General features: G+C 38.0%; 1 protein-coding gene across 2 annotated transcripts in view; it reads left to right on the forward strand.

Annotated features, from left to right (window-relative positions):
• Window positions 1-12,656, forward strand: part of ZDHHC17 (zinc finger DHHC-type palmitoyltransferase 17) — a 70,296-nt gene that overhangs the window by 23,499 nt on the left and 34,141 nt on the right. For both annotated transcript variants that reach the window (XM_040061778.2, XM_040061779.2), the window contains exons 3-5: window positions 4,673-4,795; window positions 8,721-8,798; window positions 10,093-10,237. In XM_040061778.2, the coding sequence (XP_039917712.1) occupies window positions 4,673-4,795; window positions 8,721-8,798; window positions 10,093-10,237 (346 nt within the window). The remainder of the gene's footprint in view (window positions 1-4,672; window positions 4,796-8,720; window positions 8,799-10,092; window positions 10,238-12,656) is intronic.

The following is a 12,656-nucleotide window of genomic DNA, read 5'->3' on the forward strand; positions in this document are numbered from 1 at the left end:
CGTTTTAAAGCATATGTGCAGTTTGCCATTGCTGACTGATAGTCATGTAGTGGTTTAACTGCTGGGCAGCTGAGTCCCACTCTCTTGCTTCCCTCTGCTGGGTTGGAGAAATTGATCAAAAGGGTAAAGGTGAACAAAGTCTAATAGATAAAGCAAAAGCTGCACACACAAGCAAAGCAAAAAAGGAATTTATTCACTACTTCCCTTGGGCAGGCAGGTGTTCAGTCATGTCCATGTAATGGTTACTTGGGAGGACAAGCGTCCTCACTCCAGATGTCCGTCATTTGTCCCTCATCTTTTATTGCTGAGCGCACTGCCGTGAATATTTCTTTGGTCAGTTGGCATCAGCTGTCCCTGACATGTGCCCACCCATCTTGTGTACCTCCAGTCTGCTCACTGGCAGGGCAACATGAGAACAGCAAAGATCTTGACCCTGTGTAAGCACAGCTCAGCAATAGCTAAAATATTGTTGTGTTAATCAGCACTGTTTTGCCCACAAATACTAAATGTAGCCTCATAGGAACCACTCTGAAGAAGAGTAACTTAATCCCACTGTCTTGGTTTGAAAAGACAGGTATCTGCTAGGGAGAGGCAGGCCTCTCTAGGAATGGGGAATTTAAATCCTTCCCTCCATGTTATTATAATTTGGAAGATTAAAAAAAACTTTTCAGTCAGAGCTATGGGGAAAGGAATAACAGTCCTTTACTAGTAAATATAACAGGACAAACAACAACAACAATTATAATAATAGTAAAACAGAACCAAGAACCCCGAGGGGCAAGCGGTGGAAACTCCAGTGCTGATGGCTGGAAATGGTGGGTTGTCCCCAGCAGGCAGGGGCCTGGCAGGCAAAGTGAGCAGTGCTGGAGAAGCTGTGGTGGCTGGACCTGGGCTGACCGAAAATCCAGCAGGGCAGGCGAAAAAAACTCCGAATTCCTGGGCAGTCCAACAGATGATAGAATTCCCAGGACCAGACTCCTCCGTTAACCATGGAATCCATGCAGCTACCAGTCGCTCGACCGTCCTCCTCCCGGAAAACCGAGAGCCGAAGAAAAGAGAACTCCCACCCTCAGCTCCTGGTAGCCTTTTTCTCCTCCTAAACTAAGTGATCAACTTCTTTTGTACAGGTTAAGCACCCTTTAACTATCAGTATTTAGCCTTCTAGCAACTTATGGGGGGGAAAAAATTCCACAGGAAAAATTAACCCCCAACACCCACCCAAAACAAATACATGTAAGGAAAATCCTAATCCATTGCATGAAAGCTTTACATGATTGCCTCCTGCATTTTTTAGGAAGTTCACATTATTGTATCCTTACGGTCTTTGTATCTTTCCAGTAACTTAGAATATTTTATTTTAAAAAATTCTACTTGTTGTTTTATGCTGCTTACTTAAGCAGGATGAGAGATATAAAAGCTAAACTTCTAGTAAAAATATAGTAAACTAAACTTTTTAGTTTTAAAAGTTTAAACTAAGCTTTTTAAAGGGAGATGCTCAGCTTTCCCTCAGCTCTTCTCTGAGAGATCCAATCCCAGGTTGGTGCCTCAGGGCACTGGGGCCCTACAAGTGGCACTGCCTGTTCATGCGCAGACAACTGATGTCTGTCTGGAAAGGGGCACAGGTTTTAATACTTGTACATTTCATAATATACAATTATACCTTCATTAACTGGGTCATTTGAGTACTTCTAAGAAATAGCAAAATTTTCCCATCAGGAACAGGAATTTCCTGGAAGTGTACTGATGGCAAGAAAAGAAATACTGATCATCCCCTTTGCTCATGTCACCAATATTCCGTTTATTATTTCCTCTCCCTCTTCCACCAGGTGTTTCCAGCTCTCCTGTTTAAATTGCCCTGTCTGAGGACGTCTCTTCACTAGACCAGCTGGATCTATCTCCTTCCCATTGCTCCCACATTTCCTCCTCCAGTTGCTTTCTGGTTATTCAAGTGCCTCTCAGCAGACTGGTTTCATGCTTTGAGCCTCAGGGAGTTGCCCAATCTTTCTGAAGTTCAAATAGATATCGCATTAGCTAAACTCACCCTTAGACATTACATTTTTTTAAGCTGGTGACCAATAAACCTGATAGCCGGGCTTAGGTGAATTATTTCTTATGTTATGGTTTCAATTTGTAGTTTAAGTGAAGGCAGCAGGCTATGTCCAGCAGGAAGGAGTGTCATAACAGCTGACTGGAGTAGAACAGCTTGTCGACAAATGGTTGCATTACCATCCTGTATGAATTATTTTCCAGGCTGCCTTCAGACACTGTAATATGGCAGTGTGATACTGTGCTGTAGGAAGATCAGAATTTCCTGTCCTGGTTTCAGAAGTCCTTCTTTTCCCCCATCTCTCCTCCTTTCTCTTGACTCCTTGTTCTTGCCTGACCTGCCTTTTGTAATCCTAACCTGTTTCAGTGACCCTTCCAGCTTGACATGAGAAGTCAGGAATGGTATGTATGTGTTAAGCCATTTGTACAGGCACTCATCAGGCCACACTACTGATCTAAACTAGGTAGATGGTAAACTATGTAGATGGTGTGCTTCAAGGCTGGATTGACTTAGAACCTTAGCAGTTTTCCTAGCAGTAATGTTTGTCTGAATATGTGTATCCTGTCTAGCTGGTTGCATATTTTTAAGTCATCGTAATTCATACATTGTTGGAGAGGATGAAACAGGAAAACCTTACAAATATGATTGCTTGGCAAAAGATCCTAACAGCATGAAACCTATGAGTGAAATAGAAATGAAAGCAAGCTTTGAGATGTAGGACGCCAAGCCAGAAGACAGTGATTGAGTTAGCTGAAGACAAGATCCCTGTTGATTGAGCAATACCCCTAACAGACAAAAGGATGCCAAGGGTCCAAGGGGGAGGGGCCCTGCCAAGGTGGCAGGGAAAAGGAGTCTAGAAGGTAGCTTTTAGGGTTTGGAATGTAGCACAATATGGTAATAGAGTGGTTCCTATAGGCTGTATGTAAATTCTGTAGCATTTGTGTCTTGTACTGGTTGGTTAGTGTAAACTAGAATATTCAACACAGGAGATAAAATGTATTGTAACAAGAACTGAGGCCTCTTGGCTCGGGCACACTTTTAGCTGTGGCTGGCAGCTTAAGCAAAGCTCTTGTACTCACGAACTATGCAATAAACCACGTTTCAAGATTTGCCCTGGACTCCAGAGATCTCTCATTGCCGTCCCCAATATCCCTCCCACGGTACATCTTCTTTCCACCTGCCCCAACATATTAAAAAAACCAAGTTTGTTGTCAAAATTGTTCATGGCTGCTTTTTTACTCAGTCTGAAGGAGCACATTTTACCAGCATGTTACCAGTTGGTATATACTGCATGCAATAGTCTTTGTTCTGATCTCTTGTAATGTTTGAAAAGATAAGTATGACAACAATTTCCAGCCTTTTTCATAGTTTCTCATGCAACTTTCCTAAGAAATTGGAAACAACACGATCTAAGCATGCTGTTATGTCTAATACTTTTTTAATAGTGTCCAACTAATTTCTGTTCTTCAAATCTATGGTAGGCTTAGAAAGCATTCATGAGTTTGTTGGCTTGAGTCATTTGAGCGTTCATTATGGGCACACCATGCAGATTGAGGTTCCATTCAAATACATGAAAAAAAAGTAAGAATGGTAACTACCCTAGGAAGAAGGTTTCTGCATCAGTTATGCAAGCTGATCAAGTGGAACAGAAGAGCGTTTTCTTAGGTTGTCTCTTCTGCAGAAAGTAGAACATAGAAGCAGTATATGAAAAACTTAGTTAAGTCACAACTTCGAGAGGCTATTAAAATTCTGTTTTAGCAGAAGTCAGATATCACAAGGCCTTGACCTTGATTTCAAGGCATTCCCAAATTCTGCTCCTTGAGACTTAAGAAATCCCTATGGGATGTACAGATTTTTGAAATTTAATCTTTACTTTCTTTTCTGTATTGCATTTTTGACACTAAAAATAGGTGTTAAAACAGTGTAAACATCACAGTAAAAATTATTTAATGTTGGAGTTACTCCTACATGGAATGCCTAAGTGATGTTTATGCTTCCTGATTTGTTTCAACTTTCAGATATAGGTAGAAGTTTTTTTAGATGGCAGTATATCACATTTAATAGTTCTCTTTAATAAAAGAATAAATTGCATATTAATGTACAGAATTTCAAAGTGCCCCAAAAAAGAAAACTATATTAACTTTTATCAGAAAGATTGCTATTTATTTTCTTGAGAAGGAGAATGGGAAATACTTGAGCTGCTAGTGTTTGTAATTGGCTTGATGATCTTGTCTTCAGAATTTTAGAAAGATAATATCAAATCAGCTGACTAAGTTTTATTTGCTCTTCAAGACCTGGAAAGTAAGGAGAACTGAAGCGGGAAATACAAATGTGGTGGAGTCCCTGGGAAGTGAACAGTTACTTAAATTTGGAATACTACTGGTAGATATTTTGCCTTGCTCTGCAGTACAGTTTTCTGTGGACAAAAGTTTTCTGTAATATCTTGATTTGATTAGTGTAAATTTTGCCAGTGGAAGCTTCTTGTTTGTAATCATCTTGTTTGTAATTTGTAATCATATAGAAAAGGGAAGTAAAGTTTCTTCTTCATTTCTCTTCTGTTGGCGTTTGCTGAATGCATTATAATCTAAGATAAGCATTTTGAAAAATCTTACTTTATTCTTCAAGGTACGGAATATATGAACGATGTAGAGAGTTGGTGGAAGCTGGTTATGATGTTCGACAACCAGACAAAGAAAACGTAACGCTTCTCCACTGGGCTGCAATCAACAACAGGATAGATCTGGTGAAGTACGTATTACACTTTAAGTTAAACAAAAATTAATTATGTCCTTAAAAATGTTGATTTCTTTTTTTAAGTCACCTGAATGTCTAAATTTAATGTGTATAATTTGTCATTTTTTCCTTGACAGTATGTCAGAGCTCTTGTCCATTGATGCATCTCTATGACTATGACGAACCGCATTGCATTTTCTTCCTGCTGCTTACTAGAGTGCATGTAACTACTGATGTGTCTAACTGTATCTAAAATTCTCTTCTCTTGATGCAGTTTTGCACTTCAGATTCCTTTGTCTTTAGGGGATCTTGGTTAATTTTTGTTTATATTACTCACCTTATTGGGTGCTCTCTCACTCTCTTTTTGCAAGGCACTAGTTAATTTTATTTCCTCAGAATTAAATTATTTAGTGCTCTTTCTTTTTGTTCAAGCCTGTCACATCTTTTCCGAGTGTTCTCAATTTTCCTATTATGTGCAGAGGATAATTTCTTTAACATGTTGGCTGTTGTCTTGGTTTTGAAAAGACGGGTGTCTGCTATGGAGAGGCAGGCCTCTCTAGGAAATGAGGAATTTGAATCCTTCCCTCCGTGTTATTATAATTTGGAAGATTAAAAAAAAAACTTTTCAGTCAGAGCTATGGGGAAAAGGAATAACAGTCCTTTACTAGTAAATATAACAGGACAGACAAAAAAACAACAGCAATTATAACAATAGTAGAACAGAACCAAGAACCCCGAGGGCAAATGGTGGAAGCTCCGGCGCTGATGGCTGGAAGCCGGGCGCGGTGGACTGTCCTCCGCAGGCACGGGGTGTCCTCGGCTGGCAGAGGTGGCAGTGCCAGAGAAGCCGCCGCGGCGGGACCCGGGCTCACCCAAAATCCAGCAGGACAGCGAAGAAAACTCCGAATTCCTGGATACTCCAACAGATGATAGAATTCCCAGGACCAGACTCCTCCGTTAACCGTGGACTCCAGCAGCCAGCAGCCCCTGATCTGTGCTCCCCGGAAGACCAGAAATGCCCGACCCCCACCCTCAGCTCTCTCTCCCGGGGCTTTTTTTCCCTCCCCCAAACTAAGTGATCAGCTTCTTTTTGTCCAGGTTAAGTACTCAGCATTTAGTCTCCTAGCAACTTGGGGGGGGAAAATTCTACAGGAGACTTAACCCTCAACAGCTATAAAGCTCGGTATTTCGGGGATAAAGTTGTCTACTCTTGTGATATTCCTGTGGTAGATCTCAGTGTCTTTCTTAGTGAGTGTTAACTATGTAAGTTCTTTCCAGTGAGGTAGCTTAGCAGCAGCTTGTCTGTGAGGAGTGCAGGCTTGGAATTAGACCTCTCTTATTTTTAGTATTTCTTCATCCTGTCTATTGTGGACTTGAGATTCAGTGTAGTTAACAGTGAAACCTATTGATAAGGAAAACTACAGAATCTTTTCATATTTCTGTAGAATCCGGGATGAGTGTCTACAACACCATTCTGTTTTTATTATGACAGTGCTCTATTGCTATCTCTTCAACTCAGTTTTGTAAAAATGCAAAAAGTAGCCTTATGTCTCTACAGTTACTTACTTCCTACATTTCCCCATCCCCTGTGTCGAGCTTTCTCGACAGACAAGAATTTCTCTTCTACTTTTCCTTCTTCTGATAACAGTGACTGTATGCCCTTTGATTCCTCAAGCATTGAATACATGCTGAGGTAGTTTTTAAGTGCCTGCCAAAGACGTAGTGATCCTAATGTGGAGATCAGTGGAAGTATTTTCTTCTTAAGGTGACCTCTTATGAGATTTGCTTGCTTTGAGTGTAAGTAGTTTGCTAAAATAGGACTTGCATGCCTGGCATCTTCTAGTGGAAGCTTAGATGACTCACTGAGAGTGGGATTGCCTAGTTCCTTCTTCAGGGACCTTCTCACCAAGCACAAATTTCCTTCTGCAAGATGTGCTTAGACAAGGAGGTAAGTTTCTCAGTCTGGTTTTGCAGAAGATTCTTACCATTTTTGTATACTGAAACTGAAATGCAGTGATAAATCTCAACCAAGTCTAAAAACACCCTTAAAGAAACATAAAATGTTATTTCAATGCACCATCTGGCAGGAGATTGTCGCCTTGTCTTTTCCCAGTTGTCAAACTGCAAGTTCTTCCTTCTAAATAAAACCTACTAACCAGTAAGCAGTTCTGCTCTCAGTAGAATCTGAACGTATTCTGCCTTTCTGCAAGGACCAGCGTTTGAATGAAGACAATCTGTTTAGTGTTCACCTCCCCATGAGTGGCTGTCACATCAGAGAGATGAATCCAAGCTTTGACTGTGAATTTCTCTCTGCTGTCTTTTTATCTAGACACGATTTCCTTTGGAGCTCCTTCCCAATAGGGAATAAATAGCTCCACGGTTATTAGCTGATACTTCACTGTAATAAAATTACTTTATTCCTTTACCATATAATGTGCTTTGTGTTTTCACCTAGGTGGGACCAAGACTTTCACAAAATCTTTGGGTTTTCTCATGGAGAAATAAAAAAACTTCTGCAGAAAGTTGTTGAAGTTTTGTTCTTTTAGTGTTGGAGACTAGTGGAGTAGACTGTCCTGCATAAATCAGAGCTGATCTTGTCTTTCACACTTTTTTTTTTTTTTTACTTTTGCAAATCTATTGAAGTACTCCATTGTGTCTGATGGCTCTAAAGCAACTTTATAAAAACTTTTTCTTTACATGTGTTTAGTCTGACATGCATTTTTCGGTTTCTGTTCCTAAAGGTTCCAAAAAGGGCTGGTTTTGAAATTTCATTCTCTGAATCAATAAGCATTCTAGAAAATGAAGGTAGTTACCTAAGAGTAATGTTTTTCAAGTTGTTGTTTGTTGGCCTTCTTGCCATGTCTTGAAGCACTTAGCGTAGTTTGAGATGCCAGGAATTCAGTGGTGAGGATTTGAAGGACAGCTTGTGTGGGTGGGAGAACTGTGTTCATATATACCTGACAGGTATTTTCAAAGGGAAAAGTCAGTAGGCACAGGTACTCAAAATGTGCAAACACTGACAAATCTATAGCTAGGTAGTACTTTTCAAAGGTTAGACAGTGGTGAATGAAAAACTAGAAGCCTCCAGGAAGGTCTGTATTTAAAGACATTATTTCTTTCTAAAGTATGCATTTTCTTTCACAAAGGAAAAGTAATATTTGCAATTTAGTGTCCCAGATAAAACAGAAATGAAAACAGTTCACAGAAACATTACAGATTCCTATGATTTTGAATTGTTGCAGTTAAAAATAGGTAACTTCTTCTGTTCTTACAGATAGCTCATCTTTTTATGAAATGCTCTTCTGGGAAAAATATTTTCTATCCCATAATTTAGAAATATTTTTTAAATACTCGGATGATTTTTGTACTTTGATTAATAACAATTGGAAGGTATATAAAAATCTCAGTACTTCACTAAATGTGTAACTTAAGTGTGATCTCTGGGATCAATGACTTCAGCAGGGTTATTCCAGTGATGATATCAGCTGCAAGTCTAATGGTATATAATTTTACTATTTAGCCAAAATTCTCTAAAAATTACAGTTTTCTAGCACCCTGATTTTTTACTAGTAATTCAGAATTCTATTTAATACAATAGCCCCATAATATTTAAGAATAGTTTGTTAAATACTTCTGTAGTAGCACTGTTCATACTACTGTATATAGCAATTATTCTGGTTTACCTTAGAATAAAATTAGGAAATAGCATAATGTTTAAAACACAGTAGGAGGCATCTCTAGTCTCCCAACCTACGTCAAAAATGCAAGAAAATTGGAAGTATATGCATGACCTCTAAAAAGGAAAATTATATGAAGGCAAGAAAAGGTTCTGGTCTTCTGATCTCTAACTGCCTCTTTTGCGTAATATCAAACATGCTCACTTGTGTTCTTTCTATTTAAACATAACAAGCAAAAATGTTTACTATTTCTGTTATTCCAGATACTATATATCAAAAGGCGCTATTGTTGATCAGCTTGGAGGAGATTTAAATTCTACCCCACTTCACTGGGCAACAAGGTAGGGAAAAGTCCTCAGAAATTTTCTTCTCTGTTTCTTTGCTGAACATGGAGTACTGATAGTTTGATGAAATGGTTGTATTTTATGGAAATACTTTGTACTAGAATTAATTCAGTCTTTGGTATCTGGGCTCACTGTAATATGATATATTTGAACTAAAGGAGCTTTCAGCATACACTTTTTTCTGATATAGAGGAAGATGATTGCTACGATAGGAAAACAAGTACAGTAATAGGCAACTTACCTTACTTCTGAGATCTTATTTTTGTCAAGTCATCTGAAGTTCAGTGGCACTTTTGCAGATGGGTCGTGGGATGATTTTGTGTGACGTGGTCCTTGCAGTGTTCTATTGCATATATGGGGTTTTTTAAAGATATACTTTAAATCAGGTAAGTAGAGGATAGTCAGAGAATGATAAATGGCTGGAAAAATTGAAGGCAGCCTTCAAGCAGTAGCTGCTCCTTCAGACAACCACCTAGAAATAGGTGGGAAAGAAACTGTCCATATAAATATTTTTAACTGTAGATGGCAGAAGGAGACTTGGAAAACTAGCTTTTAGAAGATGAAATGTATCAAGATAATCTCTTTGCTAAAGGTGAGGACTTGCTTGTTAACCTCTATTAAAGATTTTAGCTTTTATATTTCTTTTGTTACAGAACACAGTCTGTGATACTGTGTTAATACCACAAAATATTGACTAAGTTTTCTGATGTTCATTCATACCTATAATCAGTTCTGTGAAGCATTGTCTGAAGTGGCTTCTGCAAAACTGAAGAGATCTTTCGCTCTGAAAGAAGGAAATACCTGTGCTCATTATGCCAAAAAGATGCATAAGCTTTTAAGATAGTGTGGAGGAAATGTAGACCTTCAGTTTTCCTTTTCCCCCCCTATTTCATTTTACTGCAGTTTTTAAGCCCCACAAAAAGTGAGGGTATCTAGCCAGTTTGACATCTTTAAAAATTGCAGTTTTCATATGTGATTTGTAACAAGTCACAGTAGACTAGATTTCTCAACTATAACTTTTTTGTTGTTGTTGACTATCTTTTTTGCTATGCAGTACAGTTAAGCAAATTGTATGTGATGAGTGCACTATATGCATAGAATTTCTCATGGATGAGTTTGCTTACTCACTTGGAGAATCAGATCATGGCAGTTGCTGTTTTTAAAGTATGAGTTAGTGTGGGAGTTCGTGTAATTAACTGCTAAACATACTTGTATTTCATTATTCAAATTTTAATACTTTTCCTGCATATAGTTATCCAGTTGTTTGTGTTTTGTGTTTTGTTACATTTAGACAGGGTCACTTATCCATGGTTGTACAGCTGATGAAATATGGGGCAGATCCGTCGCTAATTGATGGAGAAGGATGTAGCTGTATTCATTTGGCTGCTCAGTTTGGACATACTTCGATTGTTGCTTACCTGATAGCAAAGGGACAGGTAAATTTTAAGTAATACCATATTTAAAAGATTCTAATAAAATTTAGAGTAGGAACACGCTTGAAACTTATACCTGTCATTAAGGAAATGCAAAATATTTGCTTGAATAAATATAAAAATAATTCCGTGTCCTTTTTGTAGACTACAGTGTTGATATGCCACCTGTTAATTTCCTGCAACAGTTGTCTGAGTAGTTTGGCTTTAGTTAGAGCGTTTCACACTGGTCTAATGTAGTATTTAAAAGTCCTAGTTCTTTATTTCTAATGAATTTAATCTTCAAATGTAACTGTGACAATGGTAGCAAGTGTTGTAGAATTCTTCATAGAATCATCAGTTATATATGGATAAAAAATCTAGTGACACATCAGTCAACAACTTTTAATTTATTGCTGTTCCTAATTACTTCCATGCATAAACAGAAAATGAACAACCCCAAACCTTCTTGCTAGCCCCTTATATTACTGCTAGATCTGTAAAATGTGTATGTAACGTGTATTCATTACTGTTCCTGTTTTGTCCCATCTGTCATTATGTCTGCTCAAAAACTTGATTCTGTTTGCTACGTACCCTGTGTTGTAGTTAGTAGATATATTCACCCGTAGGCATGTGCCTGAAGCACAGATTTGATTTACTGTGTAAACCATAAAGAAAAGTCAAAGCCCTCCTCTTGTATGACAGTCCCTACTAATGCTGTTCACACTTCAGTATTCTGCTTCTTGCAAATACCAAGTGAGATATGATCCAGTCGTGAATCATGTACAGTATGAATTCAGTGAGTTTGGTCTGTGTAAAATAAATACTAAATCTGCTGCAGAAAATCATTTATAACTGTACATGTGAAAAACCCCAAGCTATTGCTCCAGGCAGTATTCAGTTTGTATCTGTTCAGTAAAACAGTACTCTAGTGTATGACAAAGGTTAAGCTAGGCAAAAGAAGAGTCTGATCCTATTTTGTATAATTGCTGTTTTGTAAGATGTAATGATTGGAATGTGTATTTATGAGGAGCAAGTTTTGTATTTTCTTCTCAAATTATGTATAATTGTATCTGGATTTATGTTACCAGAAAAATCTTGCTAATATTATACAAGTGTGAACTGATTTGGAGCACAGCATTAATAAAGTACTGACAGCCTCTAAAGTATTCTACTGTGATTATGAAGTCTCCCTGTTTGTCTTCATGCTTATATACAGATTTGTCCTGTTTATTTGAACATATAATGCTTCAATTCAAAAGAAGCTGTATGTCTTTGCATGAGTACATACATAAAGACATAAAAATTGCCATAAAATTTAAAACCCGTTACTTTGAAAACAGCTCTTCTTATCAATAGTTTTTAAAGCACTTATTTTTATTAAATCCCTCAAATATTTTCAAGTATGATTTTGGTATTCTTTCCATGGTATAAATTTAAATTAATTTTAACAGTAATTTTTCATAGCGTTTCACAAAGTTCTGATTTGTATCAATACAGAATCTAGTAATATCTAACAATATCTCTATCTATAATATCTATAGTGTTATAATAACAATCCCTAAAATAATAATTCTTTAGATATATTACATACAACTACAGAAACAACATAGTTTATCTAGAAGCTATGGAAGATACATAATTTCATTTTCCTTTAATTAGTACTGAGGTCATTAATCTCTTCCCTTTATTTCTTTCCCCACCTTCTTTGTGGCGACAAGATTTGGATTTGGAAATTTGAACTGCTTTTGCTTCTGTGGGCTTACCCTATATACTGCTACTTATTTTGCTTGTCTTTACAGACACCAGGTTCCCTTATATCCAAAGTGCTGGCTAGCCCTTGTTCTGAACCTAATTCTAGTACCTATGTGGCAAATGACAGCTAAATAAATGTCAAAATAAGGGTCAGTGTAAGCTGTTGTGCTGTGCTAGTTCAGATCTTGATGCCTTTGTGGATGAGTGTGGTCAAAGAAAAGTCGATTTTTGTAACTGAATAGAGGACTGACAGGTGGATTAAGAAATTGCTCCTAATTGCTACCTTGTCCATTTTTGAGACAGAACTGGAACCCAGTTTCAGTGTTGCTGTTTCACTTTCTTCCGGGCTGCAGCAGCCAGTGGTAGAATATGCAATCTGAGGCTTGAGTCCAGCCCTTCAACTTCGGGAGTGTGTTGAAGGGGAAGAACTCTTGGTCAGATGCCCTCTGGCTTTGATTGGAAGTGAACCCACTTTCATGCCAGCAAGTACTACTCAGCCAAGAGGCAGCAGTGGCTGATACATGTTGCTTTTTATTTAATCATGCCTCTTACAGAATTCTGAAAGACTGATACCTGGCCATATCAGAATTTGAACGTGTTTGTGTCAGTAGGTTGCCTGGGTCAAAATCAAGCTGGTACAAGTACATGGTATAATCAGAAATCAATTAACAGAATCTATAGCACAGTTCAA

The sequence above is a fragment of the Hirundo rustica genome, chromosome 4, assembly GCF_015227805.2.
Source record: "Hirundo rustica isolate bHirRus1 chromosome 4, bHirRus1.pri.v3, whole genome shotgun sequence".
NCBI lineage: Eukaryota > Metazoa > Chordata > Aves > Passeriformes > Hirundinidae > Hirundo > Hirundo rustica.